Source organism: Triturus cristatus, chromosome 6 (assembly GCF_964204655.1).
Source record: "Triturus cristatus chromosome 6, aTriCri1.1, whole genome shotgun sequence".
NCBI classification, from domain to species: Eukaryota; Metazoa; Chordata; class Amphibia; order Caudata; family Salamandridae; genus Triturus; species Triturus cristatus.
The window spans coordinates 190,086,743-190,111,618 of record NC_140589.1 but is presented as its reverse complement, the minus strand read 5'-3'; the positions used below and the strand labels follow the sequence as shown (position 1 = coordinate 190,111,618).

The following is a 24,876-nucleotide window of genomic DNA, read 5'->3' as shown; positions in this document are numbered from 1 at the left end:
AGACTATTACTATAGATTTTTGTATGCAAAGACAAGAAAACTCGATCAAAAAGAATAACCAAACCCCACTGTAATAACAATGTATGAGAAAATTATTTTGTCTACATCTTCATCCGTTAGCTTTTTTCCTAAATGTGTCATTACATGGCAGAGTTCTGCTGCACCGATTTCTTCTTTATTGTCTGTGTCTTCCATTTTCCTTCACATAAATCACCGCAATCTGCGAGACAGGCGTTCAGAAACCAAACAGCACTGTTGTAAAGGGTAGAATACACAAACCCAATATCACTTGGAATAGAAGGGTAGACTCATGGACCAATGCAGGAGGAGCAGAACGTTTACCAAAAGGAAAAACAAAGTACCTGCAGTGAAACACGAGGATCTTCTGCACCGATCCGATCCGATGTCCTCGAAAGAAACGATAACTTTATTGAAACACAAAGATACCAAGTTGGTTGGCAGAGAACTTTTAAAACTAATGAAACAGCGCATCTCCAGGGAATCGGTGTACCTCCAAAGCCAAGATGGCGCCACGTTCGTGATGCTGAGCCGGGCGGCTCACAGCACGACTAGGCATGTAGACGTCCGGAAGCAGCAATGGACATCGAAGAAGAAAAGAGGTGCAAGAAACCATGGAGACATCAGAGAACTCTACGAAGCAGGTAGGACTGTGCGCGCTCTGAATGTCAGCTCGAGATAAATTTGAAAAGGCAGGCAGCGGTTCAACTGTGATTTAGAAATTAGAGGCAGAGGCGCAAATGTAAAAACATGGGAAAGTACTGAAAGAATACATCCATAACACAAGCATTAGTCCTTCCCATATTGAATAAAAGTACCGGATCACCTGGTGGGTTGATTGTCATCCTGTCGAGGGGTAACCGGGGCTTAAATATGACTAATAAACTTACCCCAGAAGTCCACAAATGAACTTCTAGAAGGCATAATGATGTGATAGGACAATGTCTTTGATGCAGCTGGGACATTGATAACCGCAATTCAGTTCGCAGTTCACTTGCCTCTACACTGTGAAAACAGCAAAACAGCTTGTGTGCTCTTCAGGATGCCTGGGTTGAAGCAGACCAATAACGTTGTAGAGACAGCAGAAACTGACCTTTTAAGAGTTGAGAGGACACTGTTGCTCACTGCAAACGCCAACTGCTTAGCTTAGTCCGAAAATAAAAGTATGTCCACTCGCCTCTAGAACTGACAGTACTTAAAACAGCTTGTGTGGGAGCGCACTTCGAATTACACTGTGTAGTGTGAGGCTAAGGCAGCAGCTGATTACTTTGCTTGTAGAGGTGCAGCAGCTTGAATGAGGCATATTTACAGAAAGTGCACATGGGAATAGAGTGCCCTGTGCATGGCACGTGTCAAAGTATTGAAAAAGGCAGTTGCACTGGCAAACGTGGCGAGTATGGCTGGGCCACATTTTAAAAAAAAAAGAAAGACTTACCACAGAGGTGTTTTAGTTGGTTGAGAGACGCCCATCACACTCGACCACTGTAAAAACAGGCTGAAGACTGGATGAAGTCTGTTAGAGTGTGTCAATAATTGGTGAAACATCGCCCTGTTGTTGAAAACAAACTCTTGCCCACGCCGCTCCAGCACTGCACTTGACCCCTGACTACACATAGTCCTGACATCCAAAGTGTAACACTGGTCACACATTCAAATTGAATTGAAGGGCAGCAGGAAATAGTAGGCAGCAGAAACTTCCCTCTTGAGACCCTGTATGAGCAGTGGGCACTAGGAGGCAGCAGGAACTGGAAAGCAGCAAGGAGGCGCAGGCAGGAAGAACTGGCCAATTTTGAATCCCCAATTTTGAATCTGGTTGAGGTTGAATATGCGCAGAACTTAACACCATACTACGCAGGGAGACACAATCAGACAACCACCAGTTACCTTCCTTGTTGAAATGCTGCTGGGTCAAAGTAGATAATTTCACTTGAAGTTGAAGATGTTGAGAAAACACTGGAGTTGATGAAATATTGAAGAAGAATCTGGCATGTGCAGGTAGGGGGCGACAGGTTTGATGGTCACTGGTGGGGCTCAGATGCCAGAGTCTTTGCTTGGAGATTGATAAGAATTGAATATCTTGCCTTCTTGAAGATTGACTTCTTGAGTTGAGCACGTAGAGGGTAAGATCAAATCGTAGCCATAAAAATGTAGTAATGAACTCCAGACTAGTTGAGGTATTTCATGAGGATTTATTGTGAGTTGTTAAGTAGCCTGGAATAAGCCCCACCAGGAGCAGCCAGTAGGCAGCTCATCTCCATCATAACTGTGGCTTATCTTCAACCAGCACCCAACATTCCGTAGTGCATCACAGTGCAGAGGCATTCCACTAGAAGGGCATGAAGTGTGTAAAGGCATACATAGGAATATACAATAGGCAGGATACAACAAAGTGCTACATACAGCTGTGGCTTTGGGCGGTGCAACCAGTCCCACCGCAACAGGCACCAAGCTAGGGGGGCGCCAGTTGCATCGCCCAAAAGCCTGGGTGGTAAGCACCTTTTTCCCTCTATTATTTCCATGATGTTGGTCATTGTGGAAATAAAAGGGGGGCAAGAATATTCACTGGATCATGAGATCGCAGATGACAATTTCATTGCAGGCCCACACACTGCAGTGCATTTATAAAGACATATGCTTATAGGAAGCTGCCCGGGAGGCACAGAACAGCTTGTTCCCATGATTCATTCGAGTATTGGCAGCAGAGCCGAGATCCCACTCCTGAAAGAGCATAAAAGGTCAGACTGACTTGCATTAGCAGTAATTAATGATTAGATTTCAAGGAGCATTGGTTTACTTAGGGTTGGCACCTGGAGGTCGAATATTTCAATGATTCCAACCCACATAAAAGTAGGGAAATCACCTAATGCCAGCATTTTTCCCCTTACTAGTGTTCACTAAGAAGAGTAAATATAAGAAGAAAAGCGTTTTGAAATGTCTTTTCCAGCCTTCAAAAGCTTTAACTGACATATAAAGTAAGCAAAAAAAGAAACGTATATTAAACATTTTTACCCACTAGTACATATAAAATTCCATTGGGACCTTTGCAGAATGGCAAAACATGAACAAATTGCTAGTATTTTTCTCTGGGAAATGTGGTGACTCTAGTGGTCATACATTTGCATGCACTTTATATCCTGTTTTATTACTTGGCTGATAGGGGTTTGTGCTTCTATTGGTGCAGCGTGTGCAGCGGGTGCAGCGGCACCAGGGCCCACTGGGCCCTGATTAATTCTGTATTATATAAATCAAATGGCCAGTGCCAGTTTTAAGCAACATAAGAGCAGCCTACAGAGATCTTTTTGTGCCCAGCTTTTTTCAGGGTATAATAACTGCATGCTAACTTTAGTTGTTAACACATTTAATGGAGTGATTTGTGATTTGTTTAGGGACAGATTTGACTCATGAAAGTGTGAAGGGTTAATGTTCCCACTAGAAAGCACAACGTGTAAAATGAACAGAACACGTTTGAATGTTGTGTAGCTAGCTCTGTGAGTTACTGAGTTTGTCATAGAGATTCTGGGGTATATTCACAAGAACGTGTGATAACTACTGCAAGAGTAGCATAACACAACTTTCTATATCGCAGCCCATTACGGGAAAATAACCCTGTGACAACCTGGGATTCACAACAAGGCGGTAGCATGCGATAGTCTGCCAAAACCGCGGACAATGTCTGCGATAAAACCACCTCGATGGAGATAAAAACACAAACCACAACACCAAAAAACCTGCGATGGGCCAAAGCGCGATGAGGAAATCAGTGATAAGAAGTGCCAGGCCAGCAACACATACCTGGCAGGTGGGAGAAATCTCCATAAAAGCAGAAAAAACACCCACACACAAACTGACCTACACCCAAACACCATGGAGGCAGCCGGAGCGGGCGCAGAGGACGAGCACAACCCCACAAGCACCCTGGACGACCAGCCTGGGACCACGGGGACAGGGAAGGGCAAGGACAAGAAGATGAGGAAGACGAAGTTCAGTCCGCAGGTGAACAGGATCGTAGTCACGGAGGTGATGGAACACCATCAACAACTCTTCGTCATCTCCAACGTGTCACTGGGCACCAAAACTGCAATATGGCATGACATCGTCGACAAGGTGAATGCCGGCAGAGAGCACAAGCGGACAATGGATGAGGTCAAGGCGATGGAATGAGATCAAGCGGAAGTCCAAGGAGAAACTCTCTGCCAACCAGAAGGCAGCAATGCAGACTGGAGGTGGGGGCTCAGCACCACAGTTGGAGCCGGATGACATGGAGCTGGTGTCGACAGTCATTAGCGTGGAGACTGTGGCCGGAGTCGGGGGACCGGACACTGCTCGACAGGACACAACACAACTGAAACAGGGTGAGTGACCACCAGGTACTGAGAGGGCGGGTGGAGATAGCCACAATAGCACACATGCACAATCAAGCAGAGCACAGTGCACACCCAGAATGATTCAGGGTCATCGCCCAGATATACAGACTGTCACAATGTACAATGCCAAGCTGTCTTAATGTCAACCTGTACCATATGTCTACACACATGTGGACACATAGTAATACACAATCTCCCCTTCACATCGCAGGGGCACCATCAACACCTCCTGCAGAGCAGTCCCCAACACTCTTCATGGGTGACGAGGAGGACAACGCCAACATCGACACCCAAACCATCCAAGACATCATTGACCTCATCCGCCACTCACCTCCAGGCTCAGGGCAGCCCAGCTACATCGATGAGACGCCACCCACCACCCAGCAGGAAGCACCCACAGCCCCAGCACCCTCCCAAGACCTCCAGGAACAACACATGGCCTTCCAACGCCGTGTGCTGGAGGGCCAGATGGAGACGGCTGAGCAGGTGCAGGTGGGCTTCGGCATCATGGCTGCCAAACTGGACGCCACCCTTGGGTGTCTATGTCCACTCCATGGTCTCCAACGAGCCTTGACTGACATCGCTGGCGTTATGACGCGGAGAGTAGAACAGCTGTCCACTCAGAGTGGCTACATCGATACCAGCCGTGAGCTGGCACACATACGGAGGCTCATGGAGGACATGGTGTGGCTAAAGGCGGAAAGGATGGCAGCCACTGCTGCACATCATCGAAATGTAGCTGGAATCTATCATTCCCTACAGACCTCCACCATGGCATTGCCGCCACAAGGCATGGCGCCGATGAATGTTGCTACCCCACACCATCCACATCGCCACCCCTTGGTGTATTAGTGCCTCCCAGTGTGGCAGGCGTATCCACTCAGGCCCCTGATGTGTCAGTGGCACACAGTGTGGCAGCCGGTTCTGCAACACCCACAGGTGGGGCAGAGCACACACCAGGGGACGAGGACGTGGATGGGACTGTGGTCAGAAGGACCAGGCACTAGCATTCATTACCACCACCTGGCCTGTCTGCTTGGTCCCGCACATGGCCTCATAACCTTCCACTGACCCACGATACACTCCGCTGTACTCACCTTGGACAGCGACATGGACTGCCACTTCCAGATGACACAGCGACCAGGCTGCGGTCTGTACCCTTCCCTTCAGCAGGACTTGGCATCCCCGGATGGACTCTGGCTGGCCCTCCACAGGCCCATAGTGTGTAGTGTGCTGGGCATTGCCCTGAACAGCTCCGGCTGCATAACTGCACTGGATGTGCAATAAACATCCATTGACGCACTGCTGTGTCATGTTCATCATCAGTCATGTATGCATGTGTGGATGAATGTAGGGACAGTGATTTCCCTTGCGTCAATGATGGTCATCCTGTGGGATGCCAGTCAGAGGGTGCTACATTGCATTTTGTGTACCAGGTCCCGTGGACACTACAACTGAGACACACGCATCACTCGCTTCCTTGTCCGGACATGGAATGAACCAAGCCCAGACCCAACGTGTCATTGTGGCAAGCCCTGCGCTGGTCCGGCATACGGCAGGCCAGACCACTCCACTTACTCTCCGAGGGGGGGCCCTCATTGCTTCCCGTCGCAGGCGAACTCGCTTGTGGTGTGCAGGTCACTGGTCTAGTTGTCAGCATGTCACAGCCACTCCCTGAGGGCAGGTTTGCACGCACAACACACCCGTCTGGCACAGGCATTACAGGCCATGTGACTCTGCCATCATAGGGGGCCGACGACGTCACATTCTCCTCTGCCCATGGTGACTGGATGACGGACGCCACGGTTCCCAATCATGAAGGGCACATGAGTTTTGTTGCAAACAGGGTTAGTGGCAACCCAGCCCTGTGTACGGCACGGGCCGGCCACCACATGGCACTGACTGGGGTTGCAAACAGTGGTGGTGCGTCCATTGTGGGCGCTGGGGCGTTGCCACACGAGCCACATCGCCCTAAACTCGTGCAAGCAAATGAAGCAATTCTCAACTTGAGAATTGCTTCATTTGTTTGCACGAATAAAATCTCAACTCCTCCAGTCTCGCGCAGCCGCTGAAAAAATGTTTATGGAACACGTGTGCCGCGCGCGGCAATCGGCAGATGAAGGGGTGGGGTTGGAGCAGCACTCAACGTGGTTTGAGTGACAGTCAGACTGACAGCGGCGCATAGTGCGCATGTTCGGGTTTGGACTGGTCATTTTATGACCAGCCCGAACATGTGCACTGTCAGCCACTTACTGTACCTTCAGTAGGAGGAGAGCAAGAAAGGGGGGACCCTAGATGCCGTCGCAGCCCCCAGGTCTCGTAGTGGGCGGGCCGTATCCATGCCCTAGCCAATCCTGGTGCTGCTAATGCAGCGTCTGGATTGGCTGAGAGTGAGACACCGGCCGCGCGCAGTCTGAAGTTGTACCAGCCCAGGAACTGGACGTAGAGGCGGTGCGGGACCGGGATCAGGTAAGTTTTTTTTTTACCTCCCCCCTACCCCGCGAATTGCGAGTCACCCTGTGATCATGTATAAGTGTTCAATACCTTCCGGTCGAGTTCGTGCTATAAAAAACGGCAAAGAGCAAAACTACAGGCTGGGCTTGCCATGCAGAGCATAATCCCCGTCATGTTGTCAGCGTGCTTTCTTTGGCATCTAAACCTAGCACCCAACCACAGCAGCTTTTATGTTTAAGTACAGCGTCATCGCCTAGTGCGCCAATGGCTCGTGCAAACAGAGACAAAGACCCGGTAGGGTAACTGAAAAACACCCTGCGACATGTAATTAAGCGGGGTCTCTCTCACAGACAGTTGAGAATTTTAAAAGCCCTACCTTGTTAATGATTCTATACATGTCAGCAGAGGCGCAACTAGAGCCAAATTTCGGGGGGGGCTGAGCAAAAATTTCGGGGGGGGCTGAACTTTAAGCAATAGGCAGAGTGGAGCTGCAGGGGCTCTTAGAAGGGGTGAAACAACAGCAAGGCCTCATTAACATGCAAATGGTCTTTTAAAGACCTGTGAAGTGCTCGGGTGCGGCTGCTTTTTTGCCCGGGAAGGTGTCTCATCCCGGGCTGCCACACACGACGGGGGGGGGCTGAAGCCCTGTGAGTCCAATGGGTGTTGCGCGCCTGCATGTCAGCACATGAATGAGGATGAAAGTCGACATTTAAAAGTGTGATTCCACCCTCCAAAGCGATTGAAGGATGAAACATTTTAGGTGGGTGATGGAGGTTTGCGAAGGGCGCGACCCTATTGAAATCGATGGAATCACGTTGCTCTTGACTCGCGCCTCTTCCGTTTCTTGACCATCAGACTATACGTGTCTATGGGTTGCACAGGTTGATTTATAGATACATCAGCCCTCCATCTGTAGCCAGCTTAAAGAAATCGATTTGGTGGGGTTGTGCTCACTGAGAAAAGGCGGGTAGCAGCGTGAATAGTCACCTGGGGGCAGCAGAGTGAAATGTGGGCATTTCAACAGGAATCTGGTTGAATCTATAAAAGACCAAGGTTGTGGTGACCTAAAGATGGTTGCTTTACATGGTAATACATATGAGAAGTCTAGCCACTTTTGAATCACAAAGCCGCTGCATGTCCTACTCCATTTAAGGTTACCCTTATCCTTAAAATAATTTTCTATTGCGTGTAAAACAGCCGAGTGCGACTGCCTATGTTACGTACAATACTGATGTCGGCTTACAAAAGTGCTTTCATGATGCACTGCAATACCCTTTTAGCGTTTTGGGGATTCTTGTTCTTCTCGCCTTCAGTCAGCCTTCCAAAGCATAAACTGCGGTGTCAATCAAAGGGGCCCTGCTGTGAGTATTTGTGAGGTTTAACCTGCACTTTGAACCCAAAGGGGCATCTGGGGGCTCCCAATGAATATATTGTAGTACTGCACCTCTCCTTGGACTGGTCTACAGAGCTTTCCTCGAAGATCTGAAAGGCTCCAAGCACTTAGAGCTGCACACTCTCCAGAATGTGCTGTCTTTCACAGTGAGCGCATGCATAGCATGTTTCATAAATGGGGTGCACACAGCTACCTACATGTGAACATGCAAAGATTGGGGCTACGCATCCCGCTCGCAAGCATGGCCCGATGACCACATTTGATGCTTTTAGTGAAGATATGGTAGCCTTTGGTGCTGACACCCCAGGTGATGGCCTGGTATAGATTTGCTCTGGCACCGGCTAAGGTTACTTGTAGTTCAGAGCTGCAGCTGAAGAACACGCGTTTAATTCTAACCAAATAACAAATCCTTGTCTGTCCTGGCGTTGCAAGCAGGCTGTGACGAGGGTCAGCGACAGCTGTGAGCCTCTGTGTGCTTTTGCAGACTACAATACAATCAATAAGGTTGCAGAATGTAGGACACGGGTTGTCAATTTCACGGTCACCTTTCCTGCTTCCTAATTGAAACAATCAGTAGGGATTAGCACCAACAGATATCGAAAAATCCACCACAGCTGGGATTTTTGCCAATCACCCCGTTTTATGCCTTCTCTGCAATTCTACTCCTGTTTCTTTTAAAGCCTGGTAAGGCTTTAAAAGAAACAGATGATGCTGCGTGACTTTAGTCAACAATGGTTGCCAGTTCACCTCTGGGCCTGGAAAAGGCCGAGCGCTAATTAGCGCGCGCCGCCATTATGGCGGTCGGACCGGTCCCCGGGCGAAAGGAAGAGGTGGGAGCACTCCCATCTCCCCATTATGCGTCCAATAGGGGCGTCTCAGAGGGGCGTGAACCGGAAGCAGTGTAGTCCTTCCGGTTCACGCGGGCATCCAGCATGGGGTCCGGCTGGTTTAGACCGGCCTGGCCCGTGCACCCCCCTCCCCCCTTTAAAAGGGGGGTGTGGGGAGCAGAACAGTATCTTGTTCTGCTCTCCCCACGGGCTCAGCACCCGGGCCACCAGCAGCCCGTAATGTATTTTCTCTTTTGTTTTCCTGTAGGTCTGTGGCGGCGTGCAAGATCGCACCTTGATCCGCTGGAGAGGTGTGGTGCCGTCTGCGGAATGGTGGAGCGGGAGAACCAGCGGCAGCTGAATCTGCAGCACCGGAGTGCAAGGAGGGGTGCTTCACACAAAAACGTTGAGTACACTCATGCTGGCGTTATTTGTGGCCGCATGACTGTGTAATCCTGGCTATGCAGAGCTGCATTCGAGTGAGACAAGCAACACTAATAAGTGTCCAGGTGATACGGTTTGACTGTGACATTTGTTCAACTTTAATTAGATTTCTGTTTAATTCGCCTTTATTCGAAGAGGATGTCGCCGGGGGACAAAGCCTGCTCCCCTTCTCCTCGCAGTCAGTCGCCCGCCTTGAAAAAATAATTAAGCGCTAAAGCGAGGTGAGGTGACGGGGCGCGTGCGGCAGCAGCTTGGCAGACCTTTTGATCACACGCGGCTGGTACAAACCAACTCTTTCAAGGCGCGCTCCGGTTCAAAAGCGGCGAGGCCCAGACGCGGGAGGAAACGCGGGCTCGGCTGGCACCGCCCTCTCAGGCCTGGTTAGCAGAGTGAGGCTTCGAGTACGGTAGGCCCCGTCTGCCGTTGCCAAGGTTCTCATGCAGCAGTGCCCACCGATGAGACACGCCAGGGGGTGGCAGTTCACACAGCAAGGCCTGCCTAGGTGCAGAGGTGAGTGGGCGAGCCTGATGGTTGCCACTGGTGCACCTCGAGGCCGTCTTGGATAGCATAGTGTGCCGCCGACTTGTATTTTGCTGTTTCGGTCATTGCATCCAGATATGAGTTATACAACAAGTTACTTACAACAAGTCAGGACTATTGATTTTGTCCATGTTGTCTAACAGCCATATTGCGGAGAGGGACGATTATGATGCCCTGCTAGCAAACATTAACATTATAGCAAATTAGCTCAGTCGCTCTTAGTCCGCTCCACTATACACCAAACTGTGCAGGACACATGCAGTAAGAAGAGTGTTTTAATAATTTATCTAGGCCTAGGTTTTTGTTCTGAAAGGTCATGCTTCCAAGAATTCCCACACACGCGCTGGCTGTATTTTACTGCTGCATGATGGTATGGTTCCAGAGACGAGTGAGCGCCAAAGGCAGAATTATTTTAGGGTGAATCTCTGTCCAGCTGTATTGTTAGTCAATCCTAGGTACAGTGGCAGCAAGGTAGCCGCACAGGTTGGTGTCAAAGTATCACAAGGTTGGGCATGGGTTTAAAGTGGTGTCAAAAAGTGCGCTTGTGCTTGTTTATGCGCAGTGGGGTTTTTAAGGTGTATAAAGAAGTGGACCACTGGCGCTCAGCCACTAATTATGACGATTCCTTGCTGCTTGACAGAGCTGGGTTAGCGATGCCATCAGACATGGCACTATGAGAGGACCTTTATTCCACAGGGCATAGGTTACATCCTTTATTTCTTGGGGTTAAACAGTTAAGTGTTGCCCGTCTAGCATTAAAGTTGGGGACAGGTTGAGAGCGTACAGTGGGGTCATGTATGACCTTTGAGGATGCCATTTCGAGCTCAAGAGCATTGGGGCGTTTTTTGGGACCACACTGAGAGGGACGAGAGGTTGTTGTATGTAGCTCTTCACAACACAGTAGTGGCAATTTCCGAGCATGGTTAATAACCGTTATTACTTCATGTATGGTGCCCAGGGGGATTATGAAAAATCACGTGGGTGGTTACTGCTTTGTGGGTGGTTACCGGTTTGGGGGTGGTTTATCGCTCGTGGGTGGTTACCACGGGGGTGTGGTTACCGCGTGGATGGTTACCGCTTTTTTGAGGTTTGCCGCATTGGTGTTTTACTGTGAGGGTGTTACCGCGTGACTGTTACCGTGTGTTAGTCTGCGTAAGGGTTACCTCTGAGGTGTTAACAAGGGGTTGTTACTGCGTGAGTTTTACCATGTGTTATCAAAGTGGCTGTTACCACATGGGTGTTACAGCGTGTGTTACCGCTGAATTGTCAAGCGTCTTTATATCGCCCAGTTACACCTACGCATGTCGGCGTTTGGCACGCAATGTTGGTCGCTTACAAGGGACCCCACAGATTCGACCGGGTGTGGGAATCCAGGGGTGGAGCCAGTATAATTTTAAACCTTCTCACGTGGGTAGATTGAGCGCAGCGGGGTGATATGAGCACCCGTTATGTATAGTGGTTTTGAAACTCCAAGAAGGTTTGACACGCAATGTTGAGAAGTTATTTATTGTTTATAAGGTTTCGCAATAGATTGGAAAGATGTTTCAAAATGTGAATGGGTGTGAAGTTACTCTTCACATCGGACAGTAAGTGTAGCACGATGTAAGCCTGATGGAACCTTGATGCGCACACCGGTAACACTTGGCATTTGTAGGAGGCGCCATGCACAGTATATCAAGCGGTGTTATAGGGGTGGGATGTTCGAGAAGGGCAGCACGCTTTCACACACATACAAGTAGGGATGACTGTCGTGGCAGCAGTGTTCTACGCACGCACCTGAGGCTGCCTTTATAGTGCATAACATGAGTACACAACTATTCCCTTTAAGAAGAGCATAGCGGAGTCATCCCATTTACCATCACGTTAGCACGCTACCTTGTGGCGAGGCAGACTATACAGCGGTTTATGAAAACACGCAAGGCTGATTGTTTGGACACCCATGTCACGCCCAATGATACAGGCCAGAGTGGGTGGTCAGTGAATCTTTTGTGTAACACTCGATGGGAGGGCTTTTGAAATGAGAAATTTATCAACAAGCACTAAGGTCAGCCTATTAACAGTCTAAACAGTGGTTGGGCAGGGGACATTCAGTGATATTGTTGGCCACCACATACACCACCTCTTTTTTAGATACTGTTGAATCTAGGCAGAACACATATCATATAAGTCAGGCGGATGTGTTTCTAATGCAGACTAAGGTTGGGCCTGGGGGCTTAAGGGGCTAATTGTCCACTCTAGGGGCCTGGGTTTGACCTCATGGTCCCAGTTTCAAATCTCGGTGGGTTCATTCAGCCTTTATCCTTCTGAGTTGATAAACTGAATACCATTGAGTTGGGTAACAATAAACATCTGTGATTCAGCGCCAAGTTGCCCTCTGGTGAACGTGAGCTCTGCAAAAAACTGTAGGGGAAGCAACTGAATTTAACAGATAATACGGTGCATAGAAGGTACTTCTCTACACCACAGTGCTCAATAACTGTATTTTAAATGTAAAACAACATCATGGGCAGAAGCAAGAGGCCTTTAGATTCAGGGGCACTACTGAGCAGTGCCGGTAGGGCATATGCTCTCTATCTGATGACAGGGATTGGTTTACCATGGGTGGCATATGGGATCTACTTAGAAAAGTGCAGAGTGTGTGCCAGGCACTCTCAGGGGATGCAGTTGGCGGTATGTTAGGCGCTCTCATTGAAAATCACATGCACTATTCCGTATGTAAGCTATGCTAAGCAGTCAGAATTGAAAGTCCGATTTCAATATTCCTCAAGTAAAGGCAACTGGTGCTATAATAGGTGCGTTTAGTTGTAATATGATTTTCAAAGTGCCTCACGTAATGCAAATGGCACTATGCTAAGCGGTCAGAATTGAAAGTCTGATTGCAATGTTCCTCAAGTACATGCAACTGGTGCCATGCTAGGTGCTCTTAATTGTAATATGATTTTCAATCTTCCTTCCCTCAATGCAAATGGCGCGATGCTAGGCGCTCCTGTTGAAAGTCACATGCAATGTTCCTTATGTAATGCAACTGAGGTAATGCAAGGCGGTCAGAATTGAAAGTCCGATGCAAATGTAAAGTTGTGAAAGCCTTGCTTCAGGTCAGCCAGCAAGGTGTATATATACGGTATATTATCCGTTATTCTTGTAGTTCCGTAAGTAAAGCCTTGTGAATGCGAACATAGCCCTGCTTGTTAAAGCATGAAGACGGTTTGGTTAGCTCGCCCTGATAACGAAATGATAGAAGCATGACTGCTTACTAAGGGCATTACATAAAGGCGTTTCAAACTGGGGTGACGTCACGTCAATATTCTACAAGTCTTTTTGATGTCAGTCTCGAGAGGCGCCTGCCTCTGTGTGGTCATTTACATGCATTATTAGTACTTATGATGTCTCTACATCCCAGACCTCACGGTTACACCTTCGAGAGTCTCATAAGCAAGCGGGTGCTGTTAGAAATATGAATATGAATTAGAAGTCTGTTCTCAAATAACATCTATGCACCCGTCTCAGGTACACGTATGCATTGGAAGCTAGTATGTCACCCTATAGCTCTGCACCTGTGTGCTGGTACACATACGCAAGACAGGCCTGCGATTTGTCACACATTACCTATGCACCCTTTGTACGCATATACTTAGGATGAGTTATGTATGGCATCAAGAAAAATCTCGGCACCCAGTTGCCTGAACGCGGAAGCATTGGGATGGCTATGTCACACGGTACCTATGCACCCTTTGTGCTGGTGCAATCAAGATTTACATGCCTGGGGTTTCGTCAACCCCTTTTTGGGCTCGTACACTTATACTATTAATGTATTGTGTCACACCGTAACTCAGCACCCTAGTGCCTGAACACTTATGCAACGGATGTCCATGCTTGTATCACGGTACCTATGCTTGGGCACATTCCGGCATTAGATGCACAGGTCGTATCATACAATACCTACGCACCCTGGGCCCGATTCACAGAACTAACTTAAGACAAAATCCTAAACTTACTACCATTTTGGTATTCACAGAAGGCACTTACTCATTTTGGTATTCACAGAAGGCACTTACTCATTTCGGTATTCACAGAAGTTAGGAGTCCTAACTTTAGGACTCCTAAATGCCTTCTGTGAATACCGAAAGTCTTACATTTAGTAGTAGTATAGTTAGGACTCCTAACTTTAGGACTCCTAAATGCCTTCTGTGAATACCGAAAGTCTTAAAATTAGGATTTTTCTCAATTTAGTAGTCCTAAATCTAAACTTAGGACTACTAAATTGAGAAAAATCCTAATTTTAAGACTTTCGGTATTCACAGAAGGCATTTAGGAGTCCTAAAGTTAGGAGTCCTAACTATACTACTACTAAACTGAGAAAAATCCTAATTTTAAGGCTTTCGGTATTCACAGAAGGCATTTAGGAGTTCTAAAGTTAGGAGTCCTAAATTTAGGACTACTAAATTGAGAAAAATCCTAATTTTAAGACTTTCGGTATTCACAGAAGGCATTTAGGAGTCCTAAAGTTAGGAGTCCTAACTATACTACTACTAAACTGAGAAAAATCCTAATTTTAGGACTTTCGGTATTCACAGAAGGCATTTAGGAGTCCTAAAGTTAGGACTCCTAACTTCTGTGAATACCGAAATGAGTAAGTGCCTTCTGTGAATACCAAAATGGTAGTAAGTTTAGGATTTTGTCTTAAGTTAGTTCTGTGAATTGGGCCCCCTGTGTTTTCCACACTTTTCACAATAGATACTATGGGGTAGCCAATGGGCCCGGCATGCAAGCCGCATCTTTTACCCAAAGGCGAGGAGCACTAAGCATCAGTGTTTTTAGGTATGGTGGATCCATGGGGGTGACATCTGTGAGGTGCCCCACACCGCAATAACGGCGAGCTGTCAGGGCCACTTCTGCTATGTGGCGATGGGTCACGCCTCACCGTCTTCCAGTTCAAGAGTCATGAGTTTCGCCATCCGCGACGCCGGGTTGGTTTCGGCTGATTTGCTGTAGCCCATCGGTTCTGTTCATATGAATTGCAATTTATCCTGTGACGCAGGGAGAAGTTTGCATCAGTGCACTCGTGCATAGTGTCATGCACAGTAGTGTAAGTTTTAGCCTGGCATTAGGGCAATACACGGACGGATGTTCTATTTTCATGTTTGCATACAGTTTCACGAGGTCATGTGGTGTAAGTTGGGAACAGGAATAGAGTTAGCCCATTGGTTCTGTTTCACGTGAATGGCAAGCTTCTTTACCCTGTGACTCAGGGAGAAGTTTGCTTCAGTGCACTGGTACATAGTATCATGCACAGTAGTGTACATTTGTAGCCTGTCAGTAGGGCAGCACACGGACGGATGCGCTAATTTTATGTTTGCTTGCAGTTTCCCGAGGCCATGGTGCATAATGTGGGAACGAGAGTATAGTTACATGGGCATGCACCTAGGGGGTAACGACCCGGCTCGCCAGGGGAGAAGGGTTGTAGTTGAGTCTCAGGGCAGGCAAGTTACAGGGCATTACCTTCCTAGTGGGCTGAGGGGGAGGACAGATAGTCGGGCAACTATGCTGTCCTGTGGCGGTAAGGTCATGATTGGTAAGCATAGTCTTCGGTCCTTAGCGGTCAGAACCATGTAACTCCAGGGGCAGTGACAGCCGGTAGGTAGGCTGTCGGGGTGCGGGGGCCGGGGGAGTCATTCTTTCCAGTGGGCCTGTGGCCACCCCTGCACGCGCATGCGCATCAAGGCGCAAGTATGCAGAATTTTTTGCAGCCCCCGTTATGGAGTTTAAAGCACAGGGCGCAGTGGGGGGCCCGGGGGAAAGTATCCGTCCGATAAGCTGTACCCCCTGCGCAAGCCAACTCCGGCGAAGTAATTTCGCGTAGTTTGCTAGTTTGCTGGGATCTGGAGGCTTCCAGTCATTGACCGTGCCGTAGGCTCTAGAGGGGACACGCAGAAAGTGAATATATGCATTGTTAGATTTACGGTAGGAGTGTCGGGTTTATTAGAAGTTAAGGATAGCCATGTGACATCATCTGTCTAACAATGTATTTGGACTTTCTGCGTAATTGTGCATAATTTTAATAAATAATGTTTTTTAATTTTGCAATAAATACGGCCGGGGGGGTTACTCTCCCCTAATCCAAAGAAATCCAAAAATTGGTGTGGTCTCAATACTTGCCTTGTAGGAGGGAGGGAGACCTCATCGGGACAAGGGCGGTGGGTACCAAAGGTAAAGAGGGGACTTGGGGGAGTACCAGGCCATATGGAAAAGGCCAAGCGCTAATTAGCGCGCGCCGCCATTATGGCGGTCGGACCGGTCCCCGGGCGAAAGGAGGAGGTGGGAGCACTCCCACCTCCCCATTATGCGTCCAATAGGGGCGTCTCAGAGGGGCGTGAACCGGAAGCACTGTAGTGCTTCCGGTTCATGCGGGCATCCAGTATGGGGGTCCGGCCGGTTTAGACCGGCCTGGCCCGTGCACCCCCCCTCCCCCTTTAAAAGGGGGGTGTGGGGAGCAGAACAGTCTCTTGTTCTGCTCTCCCCACGGGCTCAGCACCCGGGCCACCAGCGGCCCGTAATGTATTTTCCCCACCCACCATCCCCTAAGGCAGGCAATTTAATTATGTTGGTCAGGAAGGTATTTTGGTTTTGTTCTATTAAAAAATTTTCTTGCAGGTATTTCCGGAGATAGGGTTAATGCATACTTGATTGGGTACATTAATGGTGTTTATCAGCAATGTATTTGTTGGGTTCTTTTGATTTTATTGCAGGTATCACAGGAAATGGGAGTAAAGAAAATTTGATAATTTGGTAAATCGTAAATGTGATTGTCAGTAATGTATTTGTTTTGCTCGTTTACTTTTGTTGCAGGTATCTCAGGAGATAGAATTAATGTAAATTGATGATTTGGTACACTATAAATGTGTTTGGCAGTAATACATTTGCTTGGCTCTTTTCCTTTTATTACAGGTATTACAGGAGAGAGTTAAGAAAAAATATGATGTTTTGGTGAATTTATAATAATAAATGTCATTATTAGTAAGCTTGTCAAGTACAGGATTGGTTAATACAGAGTTATGTGATTGAAATATAACGTTTAAATAGATGCCAGTACATGTTATTTGATTTCACGTAATAGTCGTATTTTGCTGTGTGTGTCTCCGGTCAGGCGGTAAGGTCATGATTGGTAAGCATAGTCTTCGGTCCTTAGCGGTCAGAACCATGTAACTCCAGGGGCAGTGACAGCCGGAAATAAACCGTAAATGGATATTACAAGTTGCATGCGCAGGGCATTTCTCACTGGCAGGCTTGATCAGCTACTATAGGAAAATGACAGACATTTATTTTTTTCAGAGAGAACACGAATGGTGCTTTCGAGACAGGGAGAGAGAGTGAGTCTCAGAGTCAGCCCAGTTGGTATCTGGTAACGACATGCCATCATTAGATCTGAGAAATGCGTGTTTAGCACCGTGTGAGCCCTTCATGCTCGACGGAATGTGTTTCTGGAACATGGTAGCTTAAAGATTCGTTTGTGTGCGTGTTGTTTTGATCGTAAAAGCGGCGTGAGCGCCTCCAGCCAGCTAGCCTCGCCATCCTACTTCGTGCATCCCCTGTCAGTGTGTTTCCTGCAACTGCACCCCCTCCTCGCACCCTGTGATCCTCTGCGATCGCATCCTCCGTCCGTGAATCCTGTCTTCACCCTCCTTCTGGGTATTCTCTAATCCTGCAGCCTCCATCTGTGCATCCTCTACCAATGAATTCTTCCTCCGTGTATCCTCTATCCCTGCACCCTCCATATGTGCTTTCTCTAATCCTGCATCCTCCATCTGTGCATCCTCTCTACCAATGAATTCTCCCTCACTGTATCCTCTCTCCCTGCAACCGCCTTCTGTGCATTCTCTAACCCTGCACCCCCTCTCCGTGTATCCTCTCTCCCTGCACCCTCCTTCGTGCATTTTCTAATCCTGCATCCCCCCCCCTATGTACGCTCTCTCCCTGCACGCTCCCTCTGGTCATCTTATTGCCATCGGAGTCGCTCGCTCGCTGTGCTCGCTCGCATACGTTCCTCCATTCTGCATACGCCTCATCAGTTTCAAATTTCACCAGCCGACACCTCTCTCTCTCTCTCTCTCTCTCTCTCTCTCTCTCTCTCCTCTCTTCTCTCTCTCTCTCTGTCTGTCTCTCCCTCTCTCTTCTTCTCACTCCCTCTCTTCTTCTCTCTCGCTCTTCTTCCTTCTTCTCTTTCTCTCTCTCTCTCTCTCTCTCCTTCGCTCTCTCTGCCCTTTGATGTGCGCAGGACACACCTTCTCATCATGTTTTTTCTCTTGCAGGCTGTGACTTACGGACTGTCCCGCGGGGAGCCGCCATGTGTCTTCATTTAATTTCGGTGGTAATTTTAATAAAGGTTTATTTGTTGCTTCGAAAGTGAATGTGTGATGCTCATTTCTGTGACGACACATGCATTTCAGCTGTTGTGATTGTGCGACATCATGCAGAATATTTTGTACATGTTTTTGTGTAGCTGATGTGTCATGTCTTTGTGGGGGGGAGGGGTGCCAGGGAGGGGTGGTCTAGGGGGTGGTGTCGGTGGGTGTTGTGGCCCTCTTGTGTGTCCGGGCAGCATGATGTGTGGCTCCATGGCATCTGTTGCCCTTCCGATGTGGCCCTGGGCTGGTCTCCCTTTTGTGGTGCTGGCTGCCGTCCGCCTTAACACCAGGTCAGAGCATGTGTAGATTTCCTAGTGCTAACGCACCTTATCGCCTGTTTTGTGTTTTTATCACAGATCTGTCTGGTCATTGAGAATGTTGAGGAGTGGTGTGGTCACGGCTTTTGCCACGGGAATGCCCACTCTGCATCTCATTAGCGATAGTTGCGGGGGGCCTCGGTGGAGATGTTTTTTGCGGCTGCTATCACGGGTAAATTGGTGCTGTGGGCTGTTAACACCAGCTTGTGAATGGGGAGGTAAATTTGTCACGACTTTGGCTGTGATAAAGTGCCATTAATCCGGCGATAGCTCCTTCTGAATATGGCCCTCTATTTTTATAAGGAGGTCCTAAGTTACCAGCCTTTTACTATAGCACATTGACCTATTAACTTGCATCAAAGCGCTGCATGCAAATTGCAAGGCATGGGTTTAGAACCTTAGAGTTTTCTCCTCAATCTTTCATTATTCTAAGATTGGTAAAAAAGGGTTCTTTTGTATGACACGCGCAATCATTGTTTACGTTTCAAATCCTGAGTGTATTGGTGGATTTATTAACACTTTGTGCATGGTTTGCATCACAGAAGTGACCTGGTAGAAAGTATTATTTTGGGTTACATATACACCGCAAATCCTGAATTATGTTGGAAAGTGGCCCTAAAGTAACACAAAGTAACACTATACAACTCCTTTGTATCAGAGAGGCATACCATGAGTGGTACATGGACATTCTCATGCACCCACCAATGGATTTTGATGCAAATTAAATTCTACTTACTTTGGTAGAAAGGCATTTGCATAATAAATGATGCCTCCTCAAGGCAGAATTAAAGTTGGAAAAAGGTTTCTTTTCTCTAAACCATTCCAACTTTGTATGTGTGTTGTACAGTGCAGCACACTTGCAAAGTGGTAAAGTGGTAAACTTTGTCAAAACATAGAATTTGTGCTGGAAGGATAAACTTCCAGTATAAAACCTATGCTTGACATCATGCACACACCCTTGCACTGTGGTGCAAGAATGTGTGCATTGGCACAAGGCAACCTAAGGTACATCAGCACTGGAGGAGAGAGCAACAGCACCATATTGTTGTGGATTTTGTACTGTTGTGCTCTCTGTTTTTCACGAAATGCAGCTTAGCAACTTTGGTTACTGCGCTTTGCGAAATTTTAGTAAATTTGCCCCCTTCGTTTTTGTCTACCATTAAGATTGATACGTGACTCCTACAGCTTAGAGTCCTCATTGTCTTACATTTGCTATACATTGATTTGCACACTTGTATGACTTATTATCTCAATATAGTGTTTAGGGATGAGTAGCGCTATACAGTAAATAAATGTGAGAATGGGGCTAAGGGAAGATGAGTGGCACCATTGAAGGGTGGTAGTAAGGGAATCCATGAAGAAGGAGGTCCTGGAGTGTGGGAGTCAACAAAGATTGTTGCACTGGGCGCCACCAATGCTAAAGCTGGCCTTGGTTCCATAAATACTTTACACATGCCGCTATGCTAAGCCTAATTGATTTTGTGTCATGCTACCATAGAGTCTAGCACAGGTTAATTCAATGACTTTTGTGGTCCCCCCTGACAAGTTTTGTGGCATTTGCTTAAGGAGAGCTTACAGGCATCTTAACCAACAACCGGATATCTCACACCCATGATGTTCGGAACTACGGCTGTTGGCCCCATCACAATCAACATAGACTCATAGGGGCTGATTTACAAAGGTAAACTTACAGTTCTGTGAAAGTGTCCTACTTTTAGGTATTCACAAACTATGTGTGGAGTTTTACAACTCTGTATTCCCTATACTTATGAGTATGGAGTTCTACGCACCCAGAGACTCCTCAGTCGGGGTGGAGAAGTTCACACACCTAAGTACAGGGAGTGTGGAGCCTTAAAAACCCACACATAGTTTGTGAATACCTAAAAGACGTAAACGTACACACAAATGCATGTTTACTTTTGTAAATCAGGCCTGTAATGAGATCAAAAGACACACATCTCTGGGCATTCAGTACCAGAGACTCAGGATGTTTTAAACCCTGCCTTGGTAGCAGAAACCAGCCTCCTCAACTCCTCTAGAAGGAAACTTCTAAAAACAAACACTTTAAGCTGCCTTTCTGTTGAAGACCTAAGAACAAAAGGGCAGTGAATGATGAATACAAAATGTTGGTAGATTTTCCAGCACTTGTCTCGCTTGCGAGACACTATCGTCTACAAAAATGGTTTGAAGCCCGCCCATTGCTTACCTTTTTGTACTTCAGTGTCACTTTTCTTTGCAGCATCGTTCATTGTCTAGTGTAGCAGAAAAGTCACTTTCGATGCTTGAATTGGAGAAGGGACCCGGCACAGATTGATTAAACTCAATCCGTACCCATCCGCTGCTCCTGTTGTGATTGAGGTAACTTTTTTCCCCTCACACTCCCCACACTCACGCCGCCTGCTGCTACAACAGTATCACTTTTTTTCTTGTTTTATTGCGCTTCACCTGCTAACCTTAGGCATATATCAATGAACCCTAGTTCAGCATTCTGTAGCACCCCATCCCCAGTTTCCCCCTCCCCCCACAGGAACGTCTGATCTGCCCTTGGGTATGGTGTTTGAAAGGTTGTCAGCTCCTGTGCGGATGAAAGGTGAGAGCCATGTTTCTTTAGGCAGGTTGTGGCGTAGATCGTCTACCCCTCCGCTCTTAAGCTCCCTCTGTAGACATACTTCTTTTGCAACCGGCAGTTTTTATTCCTGAGGAGTTTGACCTGGGTACCTAAGAATAGAAACTGAAGAAATATAGGGGCATATAATCAAGCACGGCGTTAAAATTATCGCCACTTAAGCAGCAGAAAACTGCTGCTAATGCGGCGATAATGGGCTTGATAATATGCCGCAGAGAATTCCCATAGAAGCCCTCTGATGTCAACCTGGGCTGCTATGGGAATTCTCTGCAGCATATTATCAAGCCCATTATCGCCGCTTCAGCGGCAGTTTTCTGCTGCTAAAGCGGCGATAATTTAAACGCCGGGCAGATTTATGAGGTTTTGCCATAGGGAAGCGCAGCAGGCCTTCCTGCTGTGCTTCCCTATGGCAAAAGAAAAGGGCAGGGATGCACCGTATCTATAAAATGCGGCGCATTCCTGTCCTTTTCCCCTTCGCCGGCGCACAATGGGCTGCCTGCGCCAACGCAGGCACCTCTGCACCATGGTGCAAGGGTGCCTGCGTTGCGGAGATGAATATTTTTGTACAGGAAGGGAAACCTTTCTGTACAAAAATAATCACAAGAGGTTTTTCCTCCTTGTATGGGTGCTGCAGAATGCAGCACACATAGAAAAAGGAAAAACGAGGAGAAATAAAGATATTTCTCCCTGTTGCGCCTCCCTTACGCCTCCCCTGGGGAGGCGTAAGCTTTTGGCGCTGCCTCAGATTTACGATTTCTCATCAATCTGGGGCAGTGTCAAAAGGCCATGGGTGTTGCTGGGAACGCCCCCAGCAACACCCATTGCACACCCCTTTAACGCAGAACACTGCGTTAAAGGGACTGATATTTATGAGGCAGCATTAAGCCAAAAAAAGTGGCTCAGTGCTGCCTGATAAATATCACGCAGGCTTCTGCGCCACGGAACATCACAAAAAGTGACGTTCCGATGGCGCAACGGGCCTCATAAATCTGCCCCGCCGTTTCTTGATAATGTGCCCCAAAATCTCTTAGGGGCGGCGCTCATGATCCGCTCCTGGCCCCTGAACCGCAGCCGAGGGAGGTTTTCTGCTGTCGTTCCACACTATAGCTCGCCTTGCACCTGAATCTGTTTGGGTAAAATCCAATCACGGCAATTTTGCAGTGGATTTTTTTTTTTTTTTAAATCCTAGCTCGACACTGACATTTACATTTGCCTTTTTATGTTAGCCTGCCTGTGCTTGCTGAGGCATGCATGCGTACTGATGTGTGCCATGCACATGCCTGCATGTATAATGATGTGTGGTGACCATTTTTAATATACCATTCTGACAAGTCCTTTGTACCTGTAATGGTCACAGCAATCATTAAATATTATTTTTACAGATGAATACGGCCTAAAAACAAATTCGTGTGTGAAGTTTTCTTCTCATGTACTTCTATTGAGCCCCCCACACACCGTGCCGCGCTCTCTCATCGTGTCTTTCTCCCTGCCCCTCCAACATGCACTCGTCATCATATGTTTCTTCGTCACTGTGCTTTCCCATCCATGTGTTTCGCTCCCATTTGCTCTGTGTTTCTCTCTCTCTCAGTGTGCTCCCTTCAGCGCTCCGTGTTGCTCTCTTTTTCCGATTGCATCTCCTCCACACCCCTGCCATCTGTGCTGCCCCCCCTCCCCCCCAGGTTGCTTACCTCCAACCCCCACCTCCCCAGGTTGCTTCCCCTTAACCGCCCTCCAAGTTGCTTCCCCCCCACCAATGCCCTTCTTCTCATTTCCTGTTGCTTCTGACCCCCACGTCACACCACTCTTCATTTTGTAGACGCATACATGCGTAGTGTACAACCTTACAAAATAATGACACGGCCTGTACAGCATGGCAAAGAATAATTTTTTTTTTTTTTTTTTTTTTTTTTTTTGAAACCGTTTATTGCACGATGAAAAAGTTACAGGCATGGGCCTACAACCATCCGGCCGGCCGCTAGAGTAACAAAAGGCATATAACATACATACAGTGAGAGTCTCTTGGCGGAGCAGATTGGCAAATCAGGTGATATCAATAGCGTAGGCCGCATAACTCCTAGCCCACAATACGGTTTCCTTTTGTCAAACAGAACAACACAAAAAAACCACACCCGCAAGGCAACCCGCGATCCAAGTGACAGTACATGCTCCGTAAATGGGGGATCCTAACCAGCAGCAAAACTCTGAAGAGGGGAATGGGAGTATAGCAGGGACTGGGGAGCCACGTGCCCGCGGCTGAGGGAGGGGGTCGGCTAAGGAGATGGGGCTGGCGAGGCTGCCGGTAGGAGTGATGGCAAAGAATAATTGATAAAGTGAATAGGCCTCAAAGGCGCAACCTGTGGGCTGTGGCAATGCTTGTTTAACCCTGTTTCCTAAAATCCTGCAGTGGACAATTGGCAACATAGGCAATTCTTAAAATAGACTAGACCCATAAATAAATCTACACAAAAGTAAATGAAATGTTAGCATTCTGTATTTTACTCCTGTGAAAATATAATTTGTGCTATTTTTTGCATTTTTAGCATCAGTGCATAGATTTTGTTAAACGTCCCAGGCAGTAATGTAGTAATGTTGGTCATACACATTTTCAGTCAATTTACATCCCACTCATCCCCATGCTTATTAATCGTGCTTTAGTAGGCAGTCTTGCTAGGCATTCAGCATTCCCCTATCGACCATGTCAACACTAACTGCTTGAACCGAAACCTTGGCTCTGAAGATCAGCACTTTGCATGCATCTTGAAACACACACGCCTGTCTTTCCACCAAACCTTTCTAGTACATGGAAAGACAGTGCTGGAGGTGGAAATGGATAAACGTTCATTACCACAAGAACGAAAACATTTAGAATAATGCCAGACATATGCCATAGTAAGCACTACATCAAAATCTGCACAAATACAGCAAGTGTTTTTATTTAAGTGCATCTATAGAGTAAAATAAGGTCTAACATACAAGTTCTAAGTACTGGAAAACAGGACAGGCAATACAATGTAAAGACATGAATGAACAAGTTGACATACTACACGAAAACTACAACATAATACATAAATAATAATCCTGTCAATCAACACAGGGCCTTGAAAGCACTGCCCACGGCACGTGCAGGTGGCAGGGCAGACACGCATCATGTCGTCTCCTGTACAACTTCCATCCCCATTTATGAATGTGTTGCAGTTGTCGTACTTATCTTGATAAGATCATGAATTTGCTGTAACATAATAAAAACAAGTATGTATTAATGCTGCCGACATACCTACTACAGAAATCCTTAAAGGAAGTGGTAGTCCATTAGCAGTGCTGGACAGCTTTCTCTTTGGAAAGTGTGTCAGACAGACTCGAGGATACTGTGGTCGATGGCGCCTATGCCTTCATGTCCCTATATATTTCCAAGAAAGAGATACTTTTTTAAGCAGGACTGGTTCCTTTGAGGAACATGAGCTGCTTTGAAGAAAATGTTTCCCATTTGCAGT

At 47.3% G+C, this 24,876-nt stretch overlaps 2 protein-coding genes across 7 annotated transcripts in view; one reads left to right on the top strand and one right to left on the bottom strand.

The window, feature by feature from the left end:
• The first annotated feature begins 340 nt into the window (after positions 1-340).
• The window catches only part of LOC146816614 (uncharacterized), a 65,874-nt gene continuing 41,338 nt past the window's right edge, over positions 341-24,876 (top strand). For 2 of the 6 annotated variants that reach the window (XM_085610491.1, XM_085610490.1), the window contains exons 1-2: positions 341-662; positions 18,347-18,405. In XM_085610491.1, the coding sequence (XP_085466617.1) occupies positions 404-662; positions 18,347-18,405 (318 nt within the window). In that variant the 5' untranslated portion in view covers positions 341-403. Of the gene's footprint in view, positions 663-9,324; positions 9,462-17,369; positions 17,408-18,346; positions 18,406-24,876 lie in introns of all 6 variants that reach the window. The other 4 variants (XR_014962924.1, XR_014962923.1, XM_085610493.1 and 1 more) reach the window with 4 other exon arrangements.
• The window catches only part of LOC146816613 (cysteine-rich venom protein TEL1-like), a 216,788-nt gene continuing 215,770 nt past the window's right edge, over positions 23,859-24,876 (bottom strand). Inside the window, exon 10 of the mRNA XM_085610488.1 lies at positions 23,859-24,614. Within this exon, the coding sequence (XP_085466614.1) occupies positions 24,604-24,614 (11 nt within the window). The 3' untranslated portion in view covers positions 23,859-24,603. The remainder of the gene's footprint in view (positions 24,615-24,876) is intronic.